Source organism: Amia ocellicauda, chromosome 9 (genome assembly GCF_036373705.1).
Source record: "Amia ocellicauda isolate fAmiCal2 chromosome 9, fAmiCal2.hap1, whole genome shotgun sequence".
Taxonomy (NCBI): domain Eukaryota; kingdom Metazoa; phylum Chordata; class Actinopteri; order Amiiformes; family Amiidae; genus Amia; species Amia ocellicauda.
The window spans coordinates 17,754,623-17,778,141 of NC_089858.1; the positions used below are offsets into that span (position 1 = coordinate 17,754,623).

Sequence of the window (23,519 nt, forward strand, 5' to 3'; positions counted from 1 at the left end):
TGTGCTCAGCACAGAGCTCGGGACCGGGGGTGGCAATTGTAACTGGACATTTGGAGAAGGGGAGAAATAGAAAGTGTGTATATTGTTATTGTTGTTGTTGTTGTTGTTGTTGACCATACATATGTATGTGTGTGTATGTACATGTGAATCAGACATTTAGTACTAATGCCTTGGCAATACTTACTCTGGTCATGCCAATAAAGCACTTTGAATTTGAATTTGATCTGAGAGGGAGAGCCCCTTGCAGGGACAAGCAGTGGTTGTGTCCTCAAGCCAGGTTCCTCTGGCTTCCCATTATGTCAGCTTTAAAAGACACCCTGCCTGGTTCTGACTTAGAGCGCCTGTTTCAACAGCAGTCCTTTGTTTGCAGGCCCTCGTTTTGCCATGGCTACAAGATTTAGATGTGGGTGGTTTTAAAGTGCTGATTCTGGGTGTGGCACATCAGCAGCAGCACAGAGCATGGCTACGGGGCTCCAGAGCTCCAGGACGCATATTGAGGACCTATGATGGTGTGGCTGTGCAGTGTCTCTGTGTGCGAAACAGTGAGCCGCACAGGCCGGGGAGGGGATCTTTGCAGCCTTGTTTCCCTGGGGGACAGAGGCGCAGATGAACACACCCAGACAGGGCTGCTACTGCTCATCAGGGCCCTTGCAGCTGCTGCACACTCACTCTATGCCTCTCTCTCTCACCACCCCCCCGTGTCGCTCAGGTGCAGGCAAATGAGAGTGAGAATGAAGGGATCGAGACCATGGGGAAAGTGGACGAGGGAGTAGAGGAGTTCTTCACCAAGAAGATCCTCCCAGACGACCCCACGTAAGTATCCTCCCTGGGCACCTGGGCCCCATTGCCCCGGCCCTCCATTGCAGACACACAGTGCATTTCAGGTCTGGGAACAGGCCTCCCTGTGCACAGCAGTTTTGGGGGAAATTTCAGCTTTGGCAACAGCTGCAGGGTCTTCTCAAACAGTACACCAGCAGCTGCTTATGTCACGCTTTTCTTGGCTTATTTTGAGAACAATCTGCACACAGCCAAACTGGTGGAGTTGAAATTATATATATATATATATATATATATATATATAATAGCTTTGCTGCTTCATCAGTTAAATTTGTACTCTGCAGTCTGTACATAATCACAGTAACTGCAGAGCAATCAGGCTTTTTCATCCCTGTAGTTGGGCTCTAATTTTTAAATTGACGTTTGATAGTTGAGGGAATTCAGGCTTGTGAAAAACAGCTTAATGTTACACCTGTGGCAAAATTACAGCCAATTCAACATCACTTATGGCTTAAACACTCAGACTAAATCAGGTAGAGTGAGAGGCTTTCAGTCCACAGGCGCTCATTTGACCTGGGACATATTTTGAGATGATGGGGGGATGCAGCCCAGCCTCTAAACTGAAATAGTCTTATAGTGCATGCGTACAAAACTAACCCACTGTATTGAAAACTGTGTTCACACTGGCTGCTGCAGCGGAGCCTCTGTCCTGTGTGAACTTGCTGGCATGTCCTCTGGCGTCTCCTGTCCAGTGCCAGGTTTACATTCGTCCGTTTCCCTCCCCCACCTCAGGAGAAGCCAGCCACCAGTGAAAGCACAACCTGTGGAGCCTACCTGCTCTGCACCCACCTCTGGCTCCAAGACCATCAAGAAGAAATTTGGGGATTTCTTTGCGTTCAAGAAGGTGAGGTCGGCACGGGGGGCTAAGGGCGAGGGGGGGCCCGAGGGCAGCCCGTCGGCAGGGGGGTTGCGGCTCAAAAAGACTTCCATCGCGGACCTGATCAGGCCGCTGCGTGAGGCGGCAAAGGCGGCCGAGAGGGAGAAGGAGAGGGCCGAGGACGGTGCCGCCAAGGGAGGGCCAGCCACAGCCCCCACTCCTGCTCCCCCCGCACACACACCAGCCGGGCCCCCGCCCTCTGCCATTGACCGTGAGAAGAGCCGGACACTGGACAATGACCGTGAGAAGAGCCGCACGCCCGATGCAGAGAGGAAGCTGAAGCCATCACGCCGCTCGCTCCGAGAGGGCAAATCCCAGTCGCTCATCCTGCTGCCCGGAGTGGACCCGGAGGAGCCCCTTCCCACAGCCCATGGCAAGGTAGGGCAGCAGCAGGGGGTTGTCTGAAGGGAAACAGATGCTGTATTGTCGTAGTTCCCCTTCCAGTTTGAGATCTTGATTTGATCTGTATTGCACGGCCTGGAGTCGGTAAAAGCAGGACGACGCGACATGATGTCAAGAAACCGTCCAGGGGGGTAAAAGCTGGTTGCATGTGGCCGCTTTCCAGTTCAAAGGCGAATGCGGTTTGATTCTGCGGTTTTGCGTCCAGGTCTCACTTATGTAGGAGAACTCGGATTTGCTAGTGTTTGTCCTTTCAAGCAAGCATCATTATACAGATGTTTTGTTGTTTAAATCCAGTCCAAGCTCAGCCCTCCTGGTGTGGCACTAGCCTTTGGTATGCAGAGGAGAGACTGTGTGTCACGTGCTCTTGGATTCACAGGGCCCTCGAGTCAGGCCCTGCTTGTAGTGAGTGAGAGCAGGGGTGATATCTCTGCGGAGCTGCCATGATGTGGCTGCACAGAGCAGACTGCAGGATAAGCGATGGCTGATCCTTTGACGTAGGCCCCGGCTCTCAGCCCCATTGCCTGGGAATGTGCCTCGCAACAGGCCCCTTCAATTGCAGAGCTCCCCCACTCTGTCGGGTCTGGGGAGGAAATTGGGGTGTATTTAACCCGGGTTATGTAAGCCTGCTGCACACAAAACAGTTATTACATACAGTATACATCCTTGTGAAAGCTGTCTAACTGTGTTTCAGCTCCCTTGAGTTCATCTGTGCCTCTGGGTTTAAATGGGGGCAGTGTAAATGTGAACTGGATTAGCAAGCTGGCTTCAGAAATTTAGCAAATAAAAATACACCAGGGACTAACCTTACAGCAAAGTGTATTTTGCTCAGGTGGGCTTCTACAGATGGCCCCCTCGCTGTCAGTCTGTGAAGGTGGTCGTTTGTTTAATTCGTTTTTTTTATTAAACTGTAACTAAAGCATTGAGCAGAGCGACTTCCTCCTCCCGGCTGAGGCGCCTGAGGTCCGATCCGCTGCGATTAACCGGCGCTGAGGGGAGACAACATACGACACTGCAGGATGTGTCGTTTCTCTGAGGATTAGTCACCGTCCACAACACAATCGTGTGGACGCATGGCTGTCAGATTGGCTCAGAAATAGGCCATTGTATACATCGGCACCCGGTCCCGAGAGCCATCACAGCGGCCCTGGCCAGTAAACACAGCATGTCAGTCGGAGCGGATCTGACAAAGGTCTCCCTGGCAGCACTCTCTCCCCCTGTATTAATGGCTGCACTCCCACCACTAAAGCTCTGTTCAGTCAGGCAGCACTGGCACTGTGGGCCACAGTAACTCTGCTCTGCAATAGGCTTTGTGTGTATTGCACCTTCATTTTAGTCACTGTGAGGTGTAGATGCTTTTTATAGTGATGTTGTTACCCATGTGTATCTGCAGAGCTCTGTATGTTAATGATTGTTAAACCATGAAAGTCTCCTTCGATAAATGTATCTGCTAAATCCCTTATTGTCCCTGCTCAATAATAATAATAACGATATATTTATATGATGTGTGTGAATTGAAACTGGTCACTGTCACAGTAATAAAGAGTACTGAGCTCCATGCAGTTTGAGGTTGTGTGAAGATGACTGAGTGACCCCCTGCCCCTCCTTGTGTTTCAGAAGCATGCCTCCGAGGGTCCCTCCTCCTCCTTCGAGCACAGGGTCCACGTCATGCTGCACCGCATCGGCGTCACTAAGGTGCCCCCCTACGACTCCAAGAAGAGCCAGGTAGGGTAGGGCAGGCCGTCCTGGGCTGCAGTATTGTGTTCGCTGCGCAAGGACGTCTATTATTAACCGCCCTTATCCCACCCCGCCCGTCACCGGAGTCGTATTTTGGCGTATTGCAGGGATGCATCTGGGCAGGTTTTTGCTGGAGTGGGGTTTAATTTACCCTTCACTGCACCAATGCACCCCCTGGAGATTTCACATTTCATATACATATGTTTTTTTAAGGGAGACCATGGGATGGGCCAAAGGCCAACTATGAAAGCGATGGTACCCCCTGTCTTGAGGCAGGAGTTTAGGCAGTGTAGATTTGTATACTCTGTAGAGTTGGATTTCTGTAGGACCTTAAGGCATGAACCCCTGGCTCTGGGATCTTCAGTGTTCTGTGCTGACTTCCTACAACACGTCTTACCAGTGGTCACTGTCTGGGAACTCTGCCGCCCCCTGGTCTACCTGCACCAGTGTCAAATGTACCCTGCCTTCCCTGTCACGTCCCGCATTGCAGTACTGACCCTTCTAGTCCTCTAATGTCACTATAAAGCTGTTGATAATATTGATAGTCGGCCAGGAGAGCAGCACAGCTAGCACAAGCACTTGCATCAGCTGAACTGAAGACGATGATACACAGGAAGACACAATCTCCTTGTTTTTTTTGTTTGTTTTTTCTACAGAGCAAAGAGGGAGAACTGAGAAAGGCAGACTCTGAAGGTAAGGACCCACACACTGAACAGAGAGTCTCAGGTGGGAAGCGGGAGGTCGTTGTCCAGATCTTTTCTGATGTCTGATACAGACGCAGGTCAATGCGAAGTCCTTTTTTTATCACCCTATTGGCTAAACATTTTCCCTAGTTGCCTGAAAAAGGTAAACGCATTGGAAGTACCTGCAGTGAGAATGGGAGAAGCCCTCTGAGCTGACATGGCTGGGCTGTGCTTCAGCGCTGCGAAGGCTGAGCCGTATCCAGGGTACTGACTCGGATTCGAGGTCTGAAGCACCCAGCTTGTACGTCTTTGTGCAGTCTGAAGGGGCGCTGCCACCCTCCATCCCTTGGCAATTTTGCCATCTATGGCGCCCCCGTTCAGGCACTTCAGTCTCTGTGCTGTGTGGGCTGGGTGTCTGTGCATTTTCTCAGTACAGGCAGTCTCTCTCTCTCTCTCTCCCTCTCTCTGCCAGGGACCATCATGGACAGCAAACCAGAGCCACCCCCACACTTCATGAAGCCTCGTACCATGTCAACCTCCTCAGGTACAGAGACAGCACAGACAGACAGACAGAAACACACACTTAATATAATCACTCAAACATACTCACACACACTCCAGTAGTGCTCTGTAAATCCAGTCACCTAGGGCAACAGGGTCTGCTGGTCTTCATCCCACTTGAGTCCTTAATGAGTTTGTTACTTGAACTAATTATTCACTTAACCTGAGAGTTTAATCCTGTTTGTCCCCAGGTCTACATGAGAGAATGATTTACACCATAAAGAGTATAAAAATGAAATAAGTAAAAAAAAAAACTTGAATTACACAGTTGGAGGAGATTAGCCAGCACTCGCCCACTCTCTCTCTGTCTGTGTAACACACACTCCGGGTAGATTGTGTCCCCCACCATTGGTCCCATATCAGTGAGAAAAACACTCATGAATTTGCCATTTCAACCCCAAATAGCAGGAAGGGAAACTATCCTCAACCCAACCCTAATCCTGACCTCCATGCTATGAGGGTACAACTACAATTATATTTTGAACAAACAAAAGTTTCTCCTAATTTGTTCACTGACCCCAGATCAGCATTTCAGAGGAACAGTCTGCTGGCACCATAAAACTAACACTCACTCACACACACACACACACACACACACACACACACACACACACACACGGTCCCAACACGGCGAGTCACAGTCTCCATCTTCCCGTCCTCCTGTCCACAGACATGAGGCGCCCGCTGCGTCCAGGGCTGGCCGTGGAGTCCCTGAGAGCTGCAGGGGAGTCGTCAGATAGGCCGTCCCCAGAGCGTCCCAGCCCCGCCACCCCCCGCCTCCTGATGCGGCCCCCCATACCAGCACCCGGGGAGAGTGGCTCCGAGGGCCCCAGGACGTCCCCCGGAGCCGCCAGCCAGCACAGCGCCTCCCCCACTGAGCCACAAACCCCGTCGCCCCGCTGCTTCCGAGAGATCCCCACCCCCTCCCCCCGCCGAGGGGCCAGCCTGGGGGAGCAGCTGGACAGGATGGAGCGCCCCCTCCATGCTGCTCCTGAAGGTAAAGTACAGCAGAACCGGGCCCTGTCACTGCACGGGGACTGGAGGCTCCACTGCCTGGGTGCAGTAGGCCGTGCCGGGGTGCATGGCCTGTGCGTGACAGCGTGTTTCTCCCCGCAGACAGTGTGCCGAGGCCGCGGCCACGCCTGAAGCCCTCCCCGCAGCGCAGGGCAGTGTCTGTGCATGAGGAGCAGCTCAGGGAGCTGAGCACCCGGCTGGAGCCTGAGGGTGAGCCCACCCACCTGCATAGCCCCCTTCACCCATCCTTTACCCACCTCCCCTCTTCATCAGACCACCCCCGCTTACTTCCCCCTCCCACAGCTCTTTCTACAACACTCATCCCCCCACACCACAGACAGACACACCCCATTCGGACAAGTTCCTGTCCTCAGTTAAAAGGTTTATTTCAGTCTTTTAACATCAGTTTTTATACATTTAAAAAAATTGTACAGCCCCTGAGTGCTGTGTATGCGGTATGTCGCTCAGCATCACTAACAAATACTCTTCCACGATCTCACTTTGAAGTGAGATGGTTGTGTGTGCGTTGCTACTTGGTCCCAGACTGATGCTGTGCTTCTCTCTACAGAGCTGAGGGCGACACTCCCCCGACTTCAGAGATCGCCGGTGGGGAAACGGGCTAAACGAATAGAGCTGGAGCCCTGCACGGAGGACCAGCCTGAGGGGGAGGATGGTGAGTGGGGAGCAGTAAAAGATGGGGGGGGTTCATGTGGTCACTGCAGGAAGTACACAGGTGCAATTACTACTAGAACCCCCGACCGCTTGGGTCAGTGTGCCAGTGGGAAAGGGACACGTGTTTTACAAACCAAGCCTCCAGCATGGACCCTGTGCTCTGCCAGCCCATTACAAGAAAGGAACAGGGTCAGCTGTAGGAGCCAAACATGCCCTCCCCTAATCCAAGGCTCTGCATCTTTCCCCTCCCCAGGTGACAGACAGAGTGAGGAGACAGACAGCAGACCGGCCACAGAGAAGAGGTCAGGGCCCAGGCCGCACATGGAGGGACACAGGGAAGAGCAGCTGGAGCCGCTGCCTGCGCAGAGAGCACCTTCAGACCAAAGAACTGAGCCCCCCTCCCACTGAGACACACAAACTGAGACAGACCAGAGTCTATTTTCTACTGTTTTCCTCCCTTTGCACGCAAGATTATGTACAAAAAAAAAAGAAAAAAAAAAAAGAATCCTATACTTCATAATTATTAAAAAATTAATTTGGATGTGCTATGAGGTGTTTAGTTTTGCACTGGCAGTGGTTTCATGCATTTTTTTTTTTTTTTTTTAGTCTTAAAAAAACAAAAAGATCCCGTTAAACAGGGTGGGCTCGGATATTGTTGCTGTGCGTCTCTCGAACACATCTGCCTACCCCTGCTGGCATCCAGGGTCCCCACAGGCTTGGGGAGGAGCCTGTGGATGGGGTGGGGAGTAGACTGGCAAGACAACAAGCAACAAAGAAGAGATGGGGGAAAAGATGGCCATGCAGCGCCAACCCCCGTCTACCTCGGCTGGATCATCAGTGAAACAACAGTGTATATGTGACACACTTACAATAATAAGAGAACACACTACGCATGCTATATATACACACTTAAAAAATAAAAAAAAGATCAACATTTGCTTCCACATTTCCCCCCCACACCCACTCAGCGTCACAGAACAATTGTAGAAAGACTCTTCTGGCAAGAGTGCTGTACCAATTCACGAGGTATATCCAGGGGTTCCACAATTAACATCAACTGACGCAACTCAACATCATGGAGGCTGGCATTCAGTTGTGGATCACAGAAATGCCTTCATACAGTTCACGCACAGAGACACCTGGAATGCCGCGACTTGAGGGAAAACAAGTCCAGGTGAAATACGTCACGCCGACTGCATCAAAGGAGATTCTGAAGTTAATGGAAACGAGATCCAGAACACCAGAAACTGAAATGTCTTTATCGAGGTGTTTTAATGTAAACAGTAACATATAATCAAAAAAACAAAACTGTCAAAGTCAGAACATCCTAAGTTATTCTAAGCTATAAGTTATCTGTCTTTATGTGAAAATATTTAAAACCTCCGAACATGAATAACTGCAATGCCACCCTTCTCATGTCGGTCAATTACAGAAGTACAAGGGGGCAGTGGTGTTCTTGTTTTTCTTTTATCCAAAGTACCTTACTGAGACTGGGATGTGCATCAACAGCTGCTGCTGCTCCAGACCTGTGGTCTGCGGGATGCAGCTGGACCTCGATCCACACGCAAGAATAAAAGCTGTCCTCGAGCTGCCTGGTGTGCACTCCACGGAGACCAAGCCAACCTGCCAATGCTGGTGATACTCCACTGGGCCGACACCTCCCCGGGCTCAGCCACGGTCTTCAGAGCCGCCTGGGTTGATGAGGTACCGCACAGACCACCGCAGCAGCTCCTCCGAAACCCTGCGAGTCAAACACGATATCCGTTAGTTGTGAAAACTTCAAAGACTCCTCGCGTTCGGCACGCAGCATCCCTCTGTGGCCCAGCCAGGCACAGCCCAGAACGGAGTACCAGAGCAAGTGTTAAGGCTGTCCCTGGGCCTCGGAAACAACAGCACTGAAGCTGTTTAGGCAAACACTATTGTGGGAATGTTTACAAAGCATGTACCTCGTCTTTGTCTAGAGTAAGAGCCTGCACTGTTTTCACAATGTTAAAAAAGGGGTTAACAAAATCTTTAAAAAAGTCTTTAATATCACCAGTAAAACAGTTTTTAAAGCACATGAATTTGTATTATTTTTAATTTAGTGTTTTTCCAGTACTTACCTAAGAGAGCTCACGGCCTGCATCACACTGCCTGAGGGCTTGTAGCTATACATGAATGTAGCTCCATCAGCATGCGTCTGAGGAGACACAAGACACACTGTCACATGACTTCTTCACAAGGCAGCCCTGCCATTGTTCTTTCAGCAAAGAGACGTCAACAATTACAATACACGAAACACAAATGACAGATAAACCTGCAACAACGAAACAAACAAACATGCGGTGTGATTCTCACGTTGGCAGGCTGGGGGCACTGTCTGGCTGCATGTTTGTGAGGCCTTCTGGACACACCATCGCTGTCGGCCCTGTGGTTTGGCCCCTGGCTTTGCAGGGGCAGTATGGACTGTGTCAGGCTGCTGGCCTGAGTGCTCCTCTTGGGGGAGCTGGCGACAGCCTGGGGACGAGGCTGGGCCCCCGCATCCACGACAGGCTCCTCATGGAGGCTCACGACCGGCTCCCTCTGCTTCCTCTTGGTGTTACCTGCTTTCCTCTGGAGAACATTCTCCTTCCTCTCCTCCAGCCCGCCCAGCGGCCCCAGCGTGAGGAAAGCCAGGGGTGTGCGTCTGGGGGCCTCCGCGGCACAGGGGTGACTGGGGAGCGACAGCGGCTGGACAGCTCTGGAGCCTTGGCAGGACTCGGTGCCCGTGCCAGCAGTCACCCGGGCCGGGGAGAGGGGGGAGAGGGTTAAGGGCAAGGGGCGGGAAGGTCGTGGTTTCTGGTACGCGGGGAGGCTGCTGTCTGGAGACACCTGGCTCAGCTGCTGCGGGGTGACATCCAGCACCTCCGCTTCCTTCTCCGGTCCTCTGTGGGAGAGGCAGATTTGTCGGAACAGTATGGGTGTCCTGGATGGCCGGAGGGAGTCCTCCCCGGGAGGCTGCTGGGTGCAAGGGTGCTGCCCTGTGGCCTCTGGGACAGAGCTGGCAGAGCAGGGGGCGGAGGAGGGACCCACTCTGCACTGTGGGAGTAACAGAGGACTCTGTGGCTCTGGGAGGGTGTCAGGAGTTAAAGATCCTAAAAATAAACAGATACAACAAGAGAATTACAAGAGACCACATTCATACCTCATCTGAGCTGACAATGTGGTAGCAACATCTGCAAGCCATTCTGTCTTGTCTGTCTTATTTATTTCATTTACAAAATACACATTATACTAACTATGACAAAGCAAACCACTCTGGATGTCCAGCACAGGACAGCACAGGGTCCAAGTACAATACAGTACTTTAATATGGACATAGGGTCGGAGTGAGGAAAATAAAGCAAGTGGTCACATATATATCTATTTTATGTGTTGTACAAATTAAATCCCCTATATATTTTCAACCTGTAGAATAAATATACAAATTACAATATATACTGTTTTATTTGGTGTAGTATTTTACATTTTCATAAAAAAAACAATTCAAATTTTTAATACTTGTGATTAAAAACTTTTAAAATCAATTCTTAAAATCACTTAAATTTTAAAATCTTTGTGATTTTAACGAAAAACAAAACAATTAACTTCAAATAAACGTGCCCAAAACAACAAAACAAATGTGATTAAAGCAAAACTGCTCACCAACATAAAAGTCAAATACATTGAAAATAACTGAAAATTACAATATATATTTGGGACTCTTACCCTCAGACGAGAGGCCGCTGATCTCAATGGGCTGGTACTGTTTCCAGGGGTCCTGGGCTACAGTGGTGTCCTGTCCGGGGTCAGGCAGGTCTGCATCCTCTTCCAGCTGCTGCTCAGACTCCACTGCAGGACAAAGCGACACAGTCACACAGAGTCTCAGGATCCATTAAATCACTACACATCTGTGTCTGCTGTGCATATACACCGATCAGCCATAACATTATGACCACCTGCCTAATATTGTGTAGGTCCCCTTTTTGCCGCCAAAACAGCCCTGACCCGTCGAGGCATGAACTCCACTAGACCTCTGAAGGTGTGCTGTGGTATCTGGCACCAAGACGTTAGCAGCAGATCCTTTAAGTCCTGTAAGTTGCGAGGTGGGGCCTCCATGGATCGGACTTGTTTGCCCAGCACATCCCACAGATGCTTGATTGGATTGAGATCTGGGGAATTTGGAGGCCAAGTCAACACCTTGAACTCGTGATTCATCAGACCAGGCCACCTTCTTCCATTGCTCCGTGCTCAGTTCTGATGCTCACGTGCCCATTGTAGGCGCTTTTGGCAGTGGACAGGGGTCAGCATGGGCACCCTGACTGGTCTGCGGCTACGCAGCCCCATACGCAACAAATTGCGATGCACTGTGTGTTCTGACACCTTTCTATCAGAACCAGCATTCATTTTTCTGCAATCTGAGCTACAGTAGCTCATCTGTTGGATCGGACCACACGGGCCAGCCTTCGCTCCCCACGTGCATCAATGAGCCTTGGCCGCTCATGACCCTGTCACCGGTTCACCGCTTTTCCTTCCTTGGACCACTTTTGATAGGTACTGACCACTGCAGACCTGGAACACCCCACAAGAGCTGCAGTTTTGGAGATGCTCTGACCCAGTCGTCTAGCCATCACAATTTGGCCCTTGTCAGAGTCGCTCAGATCCTTACGCTGCCCATTATTCCTGATTCTAACACATCAACTTCGAGGACAAAATGTTCACCTGCTGCCTAATATATCCCACCCACTGACAGGTGCCATGATAACGAGATTATCAGTGTTATTCACTTCACCTGTCAGTGGGCATAATGTTATGGCTGATAGGTGTATATGACAGTTAACACTGTCGGTGAGCTGGACAGCAATGTAAGAGGTCAACAGTAGGAAATGACTCTCACACATACACAGTACAGTAGACAAACTGAACCCTAGTTAGTCAGATAAACTGACAAAACCAAAGATTGCAGACACAAGCACTGGTACAGTCAGGGACATCAAGAGGAACTCGGAGACCAACAAATTATTATATCACAACATTCTTGAAAACTATTATTATTATAAATTATGGATGGGAAAACTTGTTTACAGAAGACGTTATTCTTATTATTACTATTATTGAGGAAATACCTGAGCTACCGATCTCAATGACTTGCTGTCTCACCCCGGCCGTCCCTGAGGTGGGGCTCTGCGCTGGTCCGCTGTCCTCCCACAGTGCTGGACACAAGGGTTTACACAACAATAAAGAAAAGGCCAGTCAGTGCTCTGAACCGTCAGCCATCCCAGCAGGAAAAGTTTGGCAGACACCCTGCAGTTCAAGGGCCCGGCACACAGTTTACGGATGCAGGGTGACAGACCACCAAACCCACGACCACTGCTCTCTGCTAAATGACCAGGGGCCAACAAGGGGCCGGTTTTGTGGGTATGTACGCAGAGGAACGCTGGAATATATTACACTTCACTGACCTGGGCCTGTGGTGAGAAGCTCCCTCTGCTGGGCAGGGATGATGAGGTGGGAGACGGGGACAGTGAAAGGTGTCTTTCCCTGAAACAAAGACAGAGGTCACTCACAATACAATCAAAAGACAAATACAAAACTACCAGCCAGAGTACAAACAATAGAGAAATGTACAATTCTTACTCTGACCAGGACTAAAACAAGAAAGAAAAAGAAAAGAAAAAAAAAAAAAAAACCTGGGGGGCTCCACCAGACCACGCAGTACCTTGTTCAGGATCCTGTCACGACTCCAGCCTTTGAGGGGGGTGTTGGCTGGCGGTGGGGGCGCGTGGGATGTGGAGGGCTGTGGGTGGAGGGCGCCGGCATCCAGACACTCCCTCACTGTGTTATTCAGGTTCCTGACCTTCTCCTGGTCCAGGAGACCCAGCAGCTGTGTCAGGCAGTACGCTGGGTCACACAGAAACACAACCACACGGCATTAACACACAGCATGGGCCTGGTACTGAAAATGTACAAAATCTATACTGCCACTACTTATACTGTCATTTAAATTAAAACAAGTTTAATTCACACAAAAACTATGCATGGCCACCCCACACTGCCTCACTGCTGGGTACCTGAGTTGTTGTGACTCATCATGCTGTCCTCCTCCTCCAGACTTGACCTGAGAAATGCACACAGTCCGTTTGTGGCCGTCTTATACGTACAACCATTTACAAAATATAGTCCACACTCATTGTGTGCAAATAAATCTGTATAGACAGGTTGCGTAACATGTAAAAATATATAAATGTATATAAAACTGGCATGGAACAAACTCCTCTGCAGTGGGAATCACATTGTTATCAAATCAAATTAATACTCTCACAGTCAGGATATTAATATTCAACATCATACTTACATCCACAGATTAAAGATCTGTTGCTTCACTTTTGGTATCGTTTTACTGAAACAAAGGGAAATAACTGAATGAATCTGAACATGAATAATTGTATCATAAAAACAATGACAAAATATTATATAAGCAGTTAGATTCATGATTTTCCCAGCGGCACTGTAATTTGACTGCACCAGTCCAGCGCTGTCCTGCTTACCAGTTGGGTACGTCCTGCAACACTGGCTCTAACCTCAGAGTGCGCAGTTTCGTGATCACCAGAAAGAACTGAGATTTACTCTAGGGGACAGGAGAAAACAAACAGGAGAACATTTACAAGGAAATAATATAGGATTTAAACCTAATGCAAGATGTCTAGGTATGTTATGCAGTAGCTCACAGGGTACAATCAGTTACACATGTCTGTGGGGAAATGTGTGCTACTGAAGGAAGGCAGACACTCACACAGTGTTTAACCCCTTACCTCTTCTTTTTCCAACTGGAACATGATGCTGTATTTGACCAGGATTACAATATAGTCCTTGAGGTCTGTAAAAGAACAACAGTCTTCCTCTCTGTTGAAAAATGAAAAATGTACATAAATACAACTTCCAGGCAACAGATTTATTTTTTAAACAATATACACCAGCAGAGACGCTTGCTGTATTTGTGTCCTACTAAACAGCTGTGGACTTGAAATCAAAATGCGAATATAGAGCTAGGGTCAACTGTTGGGTCGAGTTGGTCACACTCACTGCTCCAGCTCCTCCCAGGCGCTGGTGGTGATGATGCCTGGGATGTAGACCTTGTGGTCGGAGAGGAAGACGACGGCGGCGGGGTTGTCCACCTGTCCATTGTGCAGCCCTGACAGGTTCCCAAACTGCGGGGGAACACAGACAAACACAGCTTGTCAGAGTTTACAAGATCTTGACAGAATACGACACCCGCAAAAAACAATACCAAGTGTGTATTACTTTCCCAGCAAGGTCAGGAGGTGGGCTGGGGACCTGTATGACTGCAGTGCAGCGGGCAGGAGAGGAGGCAGCGTTACCCCAATGACGTGGGCCTTGACAGAGACCGTCAGCTCCTGCGCTTGGCTGTACTGGTCCAGCAGGCTCTCGATCCAGGGCTGGATGCCCGTCCGCCTCTTCACTGCCATGCTGCCATTCTGGTCCTCACCAGGGACTCCTTATTCTCTCCCTGCGGGGCCTGGACTGCACAGAGGACGAGGGCAGGAAGGGAAAGCAGAGGAGGTGGAGAAAATGCATAATTATAAGTTGTAATCATGCTGCTGATTTCCCAGCTTGCTTCTTTTACTCACCCTGTGCATCACTTGGTTACCCTTCACTGCTAACGCACACGTACTGTTTTATCAGTTGGCAGTACACAGTGAGTGACTGTCATATTAAGCGCACAGACAGCACTACAGAGAGAGACGGTACAATCTCTGCATTATCTTTTTAATATGGCTGCACATCCATAAACCTGCGGGTTCAATATTTCTGTCCTTAAAATAACGTCATTACAAGTTTTGAAAACAAAGCCAAATTAAAGACTCAGAAACATTTTTATTTCCAGTACCAACATAATAGTTACAATAGCAATATACTAAAGACTCAATCAATAAATAAAAACACTTAGAGTGCAAGTGTATGTTTGTTTTTAATGCGCATTTGGGGGAAAAGGTTGGATTTGTTAGTTACGTTACTTGTTGGTTACGAACAGAATCCACGTCCGGACAGCACAGCTTTATATCACAGCACGCAAACAGGGCCACGCGTGTTAATACCGTCATAAATACTTGTACATAAGCATCTACATAGTACAGTAAATGGCAATTTTAATATATAAATACTTACAGTATTTTAAAACCTGCTATTTCCTATCTCCCGCTTCAGTCCATCACACATCCCTCTTCCCCCGCGGACGCAACGGCTCCTGGGTTTTTGGTTCCAGTCAACTTCACAACAATTGACAATTGAGTCTTAGAGAAAATAAAACATTAAAAATGCATCATTACGTTAAGCAGCCTCAGTGTAAAGTTTAATTTATTATATAAAATACAAAAGAAAAACCGAAATAGTACAATATTATTGAGACGCTAAACAGTAGCTAACCGAGTTACAAACAGCAGTGCGGAGAGGTGGTGTAGTCTGCTGTATTGCCACAGGAGGGCGCTACACTAGCATTACTGTCAGTGTTCAGGTGTATCGCAAAAACACTGCAATTGCTGTCCAGTAAAAGTGGCAATTCATATTAGTTAATGAAAACATAGGAAATCATCAGCAGCATAATAATACTTTATGTGAGAATTTCGTGTTTCTTGCTCTGCTCTACCATAATTATGTAATAAACATTTATTTATATTTGTAAAATGTAGAATTAAGGTTTTTGTGGGGTAAATGCAATTATTAGACACAGGCTATTATGTGTCAGCCTGACAGGACCCTGCCTGGCCCTGCTGTGTGCGGTGCAGTGTGTCAGATACACAGAACTCAGATGAGGGGGCGGATTCGTGATTGTTTTGGTGTCCATTAATAACTTGGATCCTTGGATCCTTGGATGGGTGGAATGGCCTCCTCTCATTTGTAAACTTTCTTATGTTCTTATGACACAGAACGCAGAGCAAAAATGCTAACTGGTGTAAAAACCCGGGCAATAACACGGCTCGTTATCTTGTGTTCTGCTATCAGACATTCTTTCATTCCAGGCCACTCTGACATTTCCTGCCAAAACATAATACAAAATAAAACAAAAACATCCAGAAGGTGGAAGACACTGGGACGTCAAGTGCAGCTCTTTGCAACACCAATCCTTCAGACTCACAGAGTTCACTATATAACCATTAATACTGTTATTGTCATTGTTATTATTTGGCTGATGCTGTTCACTACTCTCTTCCAATAATGCAGCTGCACGGGGCCATAATTAACAACTAACTGTAGAAAGATACTTAGTATAGAGACAGTTAAAACAATACAGAAAAAAATGCAAAATGTTAAACAGGGAAGCAAAATACTACAGCCCACCTTTCCTACAGGGATAATTACAGGGAAATTATAATTATCAGGGAAGTAAACCTGGCTATCTGATAATGATCCCCTTGCAGTGATACCCTGTAGAGCCAGAAGCACATCTTTTATTTTTAGATTTGTACCAAGAAATACTGTGTAACCACACACTATGGCTTCCAGTCCACCTCTGTCAGAGCAGCCTGTGAGTCACATACATTGTGTAAGGTACAGTATAATTACAGGAATGTTTGCTGACATTGGATATATGGCTTAGGGCCTGGTATGCTGAGCGTAAATACAGACAGAAGAGCTGTGAAGCCAATCAGAAAGACTCTGTCCTATTGGTTTACTATAATTTATAATTTCATAATGCCTGTGTGTATGTATAATAACACTTTAATCATTTTTATAGTCATTTGTCTGGGCTGTCAGAGACATACTCTAAATATGTGGAGTGAGTGTGTGTGTGTGTGTGTGGGGGGGGGGTGGAGTCAATTGGTAATCTTTCTCCTGTTTCACAATGACTCTCTCAAAGGGGTCCAACTGGCCTGCCCTGCTTCCTTATCTATGTTGGGACACAGCTTGACCCTTTCACATGGGTTTTCATGAAACTGAGACTTAAGAAAGCCAACAACCCCTCTCCCCAACCCCCACCGCCAACCCCCCCTCCACACACCCAGTTCCTGTGTACATAACAAGAGCTGAACTACCAGGAGCGAGAACCTGCTTCTCCACACAGGTGACGATTGGATCAGATCTATGACGCTCAACCTTTCAGACCCCTTCTTCGGATTTCAGAGATAAGACAGACAATAACTGAACGATAAGTTTCCTGAGTCTCACCTGAACCTGTTTTGCACACAATAGGCCCTTTAAGTCTGATTGGAGCAAAAGTGCGAAGCCTTCTTGTGATCAGAGGGAGAGGCCATGCAGACAAAGCGCTGACCCTCTCCCGGCTCCCTGGAGAAATGCCAGGCTCTGCGTTGCACACCGCTATTAACCACATGGGCAGATATCAGCGAGAGAAAACTGATGCCCTCAGATCAATAACCTGCCTCCATCAGTGGCAATGGCACAACAACACACATGTTCACAGTGGGGGGTGTTATTGCCTTATGGCGCTAAATGCAGACAAAAATGTCCCAATGGATTAACTGCACTAGAGGGACATAGTCTTCTCTGCCTTCTATTTACACATCAATCCACTTCCCCGGACAGGTTTGTGTAGTACACCAGGGACCTGCCACCTACAGTACTGCTTTAAACCCCATGTGACTGTCCTCCAATTAAATACCATTGGAAGGTCTAAGAGTCTGATTGGACTCCCTATAGGTATTATTACAGTGCTCAGTTTATTAGTGTGTTTATTACATTGCAGAAAATGAATTAAATTGAAGCTGACACACAGGCATATATAAACAGTAAATATATTTAGCAGGGGTTAGGCAGGTGGGCCTGGACAATCTCAGTCATGGCGGGTCAACAACACCTGGGGAACAGAGCCTTTGGGGGGAGCAACACACGCGGGCGTTTACCCTGTGAGTGAGAATCATCCTTCTACGGACGTATTTATACTCGAGTTTGAAAATATATATGACTAATGTATACTGATTATCACTTGTGAAGGGGTCCCAGTGGTGAGGAGAAATGCAGAGTTACAAAATGAAATAATAACAACCACAAAAACATATTAAACACAGTTTTAATACAGTTCCAAGACACCAAGAGATAAATAATGAAACACACAACAAAGACTACATCACGCTGGCATTCAACCATATACAATCAAAACTATAATAAAATGATAATGATAATAATACTGAAAACAAGTGGTATCTATGTCAATGCTAATTTAACACGTAATTCACAAGTACGCCTTCGGGCAGGAAAGAGAAATGGAACATCTAATTTACATTCACAGATCGGGAACCAGATAGGCAGATGGAGTTTTTGCATAAGCTGTCTATACCAGAAAAGAACATCTCTGTGGTGCTTCTTCTGCGACTCAAGATCGAAAAGTTATCTGGCATCTTAAGGAGTGGAAAGCCAGGCTGCCTCACCGACAGGAGAAATGCCAGGAATCCCTGTACTAAACACTGAGGAATGTTGAGTAAACAGCTGAACTGTTTCAACCAGCAACCTGCTGATAGGTGCGCAGTGATAAGGGAATGCAGAACACTGCGGGCATTCCGGTCTGACTGCATTTCCACGCACGCATTCTCCTGCCCCTGCTATTACTGCATTCTGCACGGCCAGATATGAAATACTCCCAGTCCAGGTTCTTCACGCTGCTGTTGTGTTCAAAAAATAAAAAGATAGTCAACCAGTCAACCCTGACTTAGTTTCTTATTGTTTAGGTTTTTTCACTTGTGGTTTCCAATTTCCACCTCACCTCAAAAGATCAATTATTAAACCACTGGAGGTTGAGTATGAAAATGAAAAACGTTTAGAAAAGCAATAAAAGTAAAAAGGGTCTCGGTGAAACAGAGACGGCCTTTCAAGACACGCACACACTCCTGAAACCAGACTGTAAATCATTCTCAAGCGATCAAAGCTCCTGGTGTGTTTTTGGTTTTGGTTTGGTTTGGTTTGGTTTGGTTTGGTTTTTAAGAAAATGCTGAGTGATACTGGGACAGCAGAAGCAGGTTCTAACAGGACTGGATTAAATCCCTTACTGGATTGATACAACTCTTATTAACTAGTCGACCCAGAATAAGGGACACTAAGAGCCTTGGCAACTACTCTGACTGAGCATTGGACCACATCCCACACTGTTTACATTACCATCAGTAAGAGGTGTGTCCTGGTGTGTCCCTTTTCACTGCAACCTCCTCACCCCTGGGCTTGATGGCACACCTGTGGGTGGGGTTGTGTGCCTTCCAGTTGCCCGAGATGCTGCCCTCACCCTGTTACAATGCCAGGGCTGGAATGTCCACCTTCTTTCAATATATTTTATTCAGGGTCTGGCTCCTGTTTTCTCCGTTCCTCCACAGGTTTGCCGTTCCTGCGCGGGCGACCGCCCAGCAGATCTTGTATGGTCCAGCCAAGGGAATCTCTTCATCTACCTTGAGGTGCTGGTGGCGTGTCGTCTGCGCAGTGAAGCAGGCACTGTGGGAGGGACGGAACATCTGTTTGTTCAATAAGCAGGAGCTGGACCCGATCGTCATCGCGCGGAGGGGCATGGTGTTTGTAAAAGACTACGTCAATCTGGAGGTCCATCAGAGGGGCAAGGAGGAAGCCTATAAGAACTGGCGCATACAAGATCTGGGGGAGCTCAGGATCCCATGATGGGACCCACCTCCGGGGACGGTTAGTTCCCCCTGCTGGAGCCCGAGTCCAAGATCTTTTAAAGATTTTATGGATGACTGTTTTAAAAAGATTTAAAAAAATGAATCTTAATTGTTTTTAAAGATTTAGTTGTTTTTAAATCACATTGTTTAGGGCTTTTTTGGTATAGTTTTGTTATATTTTGTTGTCAAATACATTGACCGTTTTGGGTTTAATTTAAAATGCATTAGACTTTTTTTGTTTGTTTTTTATTTTTCCTTTTTAATTGTTTCTTTATTTTGTTTAATGCATTTTCAGTTATTTTCAATGTATTTGACTCTTTTGTTGGTGTGCAGTTTTTGCTTTTATCACGTTTTGTTTATTTGATTTGAGCACGTTTATTTTAAAGTTAATTGTTTTAGTTTTGTCAAAAATCACAAAGATTTTAAAAAATTTAAGTGATTTTAAGAATTGACATTTTAAATGATTTTAATCATAAGTATTAAATATTGAATTGTTTTAATTACGAAATGTAAAATACTTCAACCAAATAAACAGTATTCTTTCAATATATTTTAATTGTTTTTTTATTTGTCCGGTGCATTTTCAGTTATTTTCAATGTATTTGACTCTTTTGTTGGTAGCATTTTTTGCTTTAATCACGTTTGTTTTATTGTTTTGTTTAAGCACATGTTCATTTGAGTTTATGTTTATATTAATCACTAAGATTTTTAAAAAATTATTTAAAGTATTAAAATTTGTATTGATTGTTTTTATTATTGAAATGTAAAATACTTACACCAATAAAACAGTATTCTTTCAATATAGGAACAGTCCTGTGCCAAGGTGGGGTGTATATTTCAGCAGCACAGGTGACTGAGATACAGAGTCCCCAGAGAGAGTGGGGACTTTCTTCCTTGGGGGTAATGCTAGCCCACTGTCTGAAGGCCATGCACACAGTTCCAATATACAATGACCCACTTATACAGATAGATTTTCACTGGAGCAATCTAGATTCAGCACCTCACAGTGTCCCCCTGCTGGGACTGACCATATCACCCTCCACTCTGGAGTCCAGAGTCCTCATTGCTACACCACACTGCAGTCAAATCCCAGCTTTGCATTGTTTGTTTCTGCCCCCACCCCAGAGAAAGAGGAAAAAAGCCACCCATCACAAAAAAGAGAGAACATTCAGCTCCTGCCCTGTGAATCTCCAGGGATGTCCAGCACCAAGGCAGGGGCAACAGGGTCAAGAGTGCAGGGCTCACACCAGTCACCGTCACGGGCCTCTTCTAATTCTCAGTGGAACACCCCTCCAGATATGTGTGACACATGGCCCTTATGCATATACAGTGGTGGAGGGGGTGGGGAAGTACTCACATTCAGCAGGAGTCATGGGGGGCTGCACTGAGGGGCTGCTCTACCTGTAGGACAGTCCACTCCACACACCTCTCATTGCTGAGCCCCCCTGCGTGTTCTGTTACTGGAGTATCTCATCAGACGTCCCACACAGAATCTCATTTTAACACATGGGACAAATGTGGGGCCCCTGGTGATTTTCCTACAGCAAAATTGTCCCCTGTGTTTGTATATTTCAAATGTATGGTATATATTTTAAATATATTTTAGTGTGTAGTCTATTAATTCACTTTATTTGTAGAAACTATGTAATAGAAATTAACTGGACCATATACAGTGAGGGAAAAAAGTATTTGATCCCCTGCTGATTTTGTACGTTTGCTCACTGACAAAGAAATGATCAGTCTATAATTTTAATGGTAGGTGTATTTTAACAGTGAGAGACAGAATAACAACAAAAAAATCCAGAAAAACGCATTTCAAAAAAGTTATACATTGATTTGCATGTTAATGAGGGAAATAAGTATTTGACCCCTTCGACTTAGTACTTGGTGGCAAAACCCTCGTTGGCAATCACAGAGGTCAGACGTTTCTTGCAGTTGGCCACCAGGTTTGCACACATCTCAGGAGGGATTTTGTCCCACTCCTCTTTGCAGATCCTCTCCAAGTCATTAAGGTTTCGAGGCTGACGTTTGGCAACTCGAACCTTCAGCTCCCTCCACAGATTTTCTATGGGATTAAGGTCTGGAGACTGGCTAGGCCACTCCAGGACCTTAATGTGCTTCTTCCTGAGCCACTCCTTTGTTGCCTTGGCTGTGTGTTTTGGGTCATTGTCATGCTGGAATACCCATCCACGACCCATTTTCAATGCCCTGGCTGAGGGAAGGAGGTTCTCACCCAAGATTTGATGGTACATGGCCCCATCCATCGTCCCTTTGATGCGGTGCAGTTGTCCTGTCCCCTTAGCAGAAAAACACCCTCAAAGCATAATGTTTCCACCTCCATGTTTGACGGTGGGGATGGTGTTCTTGGGGTCATTCCTCCTCCTCCAAACACGGCGAGTTGAGTTGATGCCAAAGAGCTCGATTTTGGTCTCATCTGACCACAACACTTTCACCCAGTTCTCCTCTGAATCATTCAGATGTTCATTGGCAAACTTCAGACGGGCCTGTACATGTGCTTTCTTGAGCAGGGGGACCTTGCGGACGCTACAGGATTTCAGTCCTTCACGGCGTAGTGTGTTACCAATTGTTTTCTTGGTGACTATGGTCCCAGCTGCTTTGAGATCATTAACAAGATCCTCCCGTGTAGTTCTGGGCTGATTCCTCACCGTTCTCATGATCATTGAAACTCCACGAAATGAGATCTTGCATGGAGCCCCAGACCGAGGGAGACTGACAGTTATTTTGTGTTTCTTCCATTTGCGAATAATCGCACCAACTGTTGTCACCTTCTCACCAAGCTGCTTGGCGATGGTCTTGTAGCCCATTCCAGCCTTGTGTAGGTCTACAATCTTGTCCCTGACATCCTTGGACAGCTCTTTGGTCTTGGCCATGGTGGAGAGTTTGGAATCTGATTGATTGATTGCTTCTGTGGACAGGTGTCTTTTATACAGGTAACGAGCTGAGATTAGGAGCTCTCCCTTTAAGAGAGTGCTCCTAATCTCAGCTCGTTACCTGTATAAAAGACACCTGGGAGCCAGAAATCTTGCTGATTGATAGGGGATCAAATACTTATTTCCCTCATTAACATGCAAATCAATGTATAACTTTTTTGAAATGTGTTTTTCTGGATTTTGTGGTTGTTATTCTGTCTCTCACTGTTAAAATACACCTACCATTAAAATTATAGACTGATCATTTCTTTGTCAGTGGGCAAACGTACAAAATCAGCAGGGGATCAAATACTTTTTTTCCCTCACTGTATTTTAAACTTGTAAAATAAATGTACGGATTACAGACTAAAATATATTTAAATTGCATCTCACAATTTAAATATACAAAAAAACGTGCCAATGATAAATGGAACAGATCACACATTTCAACCTATTAATAAAAATATATCTTAGTTCCATATGGGGTCTCCCTCCCTGCTGCTGATTTCCTCCACTGTGTTCTGCTTAAGGATCACACTTTGTGGAGTCAAGTCTACAAAGGCACTGGTTGCGCAGGAGAGAGCGTCGCCTGCAATCTGTCAGCACGACCATTTTGTTTAATTAGTTTGCAAAGGCCTCTTATCTACATCTCACTCTGATGGTGTGTGGATATTTGTTAAGTCCCACATGTTTTAATTGGCAATTGATTGTTCCTGATAACGTTGCACACTGGGGTTAATAAATACCTTGGTTGCGGTGAGCTTTGTGTACTGTAAAGTCTTCTTGTTCGGGCTCTCAGGAAATTGCCAGTCCTGGTGGAAGACTCAGATCAAAGCATGGGACAGATTTTTTTTAAATCCACAAAGGTTAAAGGATTATCGTGTTGCTTAACATTCCTGCATTCCTGCACCTTTCGTCAGACGTGCAGAGCCAGGGGCCCAGAGCGGAGCAGGGAGGAACGACGGCCCTGGGAAAAGAAGGAACAGAGAAGAAACATCGGGGCAGCGTGTTCCCAGAGCTGTGCTGACACTGTTGGATCAAGGGGCCTGCATGCTGGATCAGTGACCTGCTCCCTGTCCATGTCTGTGTTCCTACGTTCTCACATGGCCACCAGTAATAAACACACCTTCAGATTGGACCGCCCTGTTTAAGTGACGTGAACATTGTATTAAGGTGGGGG

At 46.8% G+C, this 23,519-nt stretch overlaps 2 protein-coding genes across 3 annotated transcripts in view; one reads left to right on the plus strand and one right to left on the minus strand.

Moving 5' to 3' along the window:
• carmil2 (capping protein regulator and myosin 1 linker 2) overlaps positions 1-7,293 on the plus strand; it is a 44,790-nt gene extending 37,497 nt beyond the window's left edge. Inside the window, exons 32-40 of one of the 2 annotated variants that reach the window (XM_066713550.1) lie at positions 710-813; positions 1,570-2,092; positions 3,731-3,838; positions 4,507-4,543; positions 5,006-5,077; positions 5,765-6,091; positions 6,211-6,318; positions 6,677-6,781; positions 7,034-7,293. In XM_066713550.1, coding sequence (XP_066569647.1) covers positions 710-813; positions 1,570-2,092; positions 3,731-3,838; positions 4,507-4,543; positions 5,006-5,077; positions 5,765-6,091; positions 6,211-6,318; positions 6,677-6,781; positions 7,034-7,188 — 1,539 coding nt within the window. In that variant the 3' untranslated portion in view covers positions 7,189-7,293. The remainder of the gene's footprint in view (positions 1-709; positions 814-1,569; positions 2,093-3,730; positions 3,839-4,506; positions 4,544-5,005; positions 5,078-5,764; positions 6,092-6,210; positions 6,319-6,676; positions 6,782-7,033) is intronic. The other variant, XM_066713551.1, reaches the window with a different exon arrangement.
• Positions 7,294-7,627: 334 nt separating this feature from the next.
• On the minus strand, positions 7,628-15,245 carry acd (ACD shelterin complex subunit and telomerase recruitment factor). Its single transcript, XM_066713552.1, has 14 exons — positions 14,965-15,245; positions 14,157-14,319; positions 13,861-13,985; positions 13,590-13,680; positions 13,326-13,405; positions 13,133-13,177; positions 12,849-12,895; positions 12,497-12,678; positions 12,240-12,318; positions 11,904-11,990; positions 10,507-10,629; positions 9,118-9,893; positions 8,883-8,959; positions 7,628-8,521 (listed from the first exon to the last, which is right to left on the minus strand). Exons 2-14 carry the CDS (start codon positions 14,262-14,264, stop codon positions 8,449-8,451), a joined length of 1,893 nt encoding a protein of 630 aa, XP_066569649.1. The 5' UTR covers positions 14,265-14,319; positions 14,965-15,245; the 3' UTR covers positions 7,628-8,448.
• Between the last annotated feature and the right edge of the window lie 8,274 nt (positions 15,246-23,519).

What these genes read in the sequence shown, in the direction of transcription:
- acd (XM_066713552.1), bottom strand. Translation starts at nt 14,264, where the DNA reads ATGGCAGTGAAGAGGCGGACGGGCATCCAGCCCTGGATCGAGAGCCTG. An exon ending in GATGAGTCACAACAACTCAG is followed by an intron (nt 12,679 to 12,848) that starts GTACCCAGCAGT and finishes TGTGTGACCCAG; the next exon opens with CGTACTGCCTGACACAGCTG. An exon ending in CAGGCCGTGAGCTCTCTTAG is followed by an intron (nt 8,522 to 8,882) that starts GTAAGTACTGGA and finishes TTTGACTCGCAG; the next exon opens with GGTTTCGGAGGAGCTGCTGC.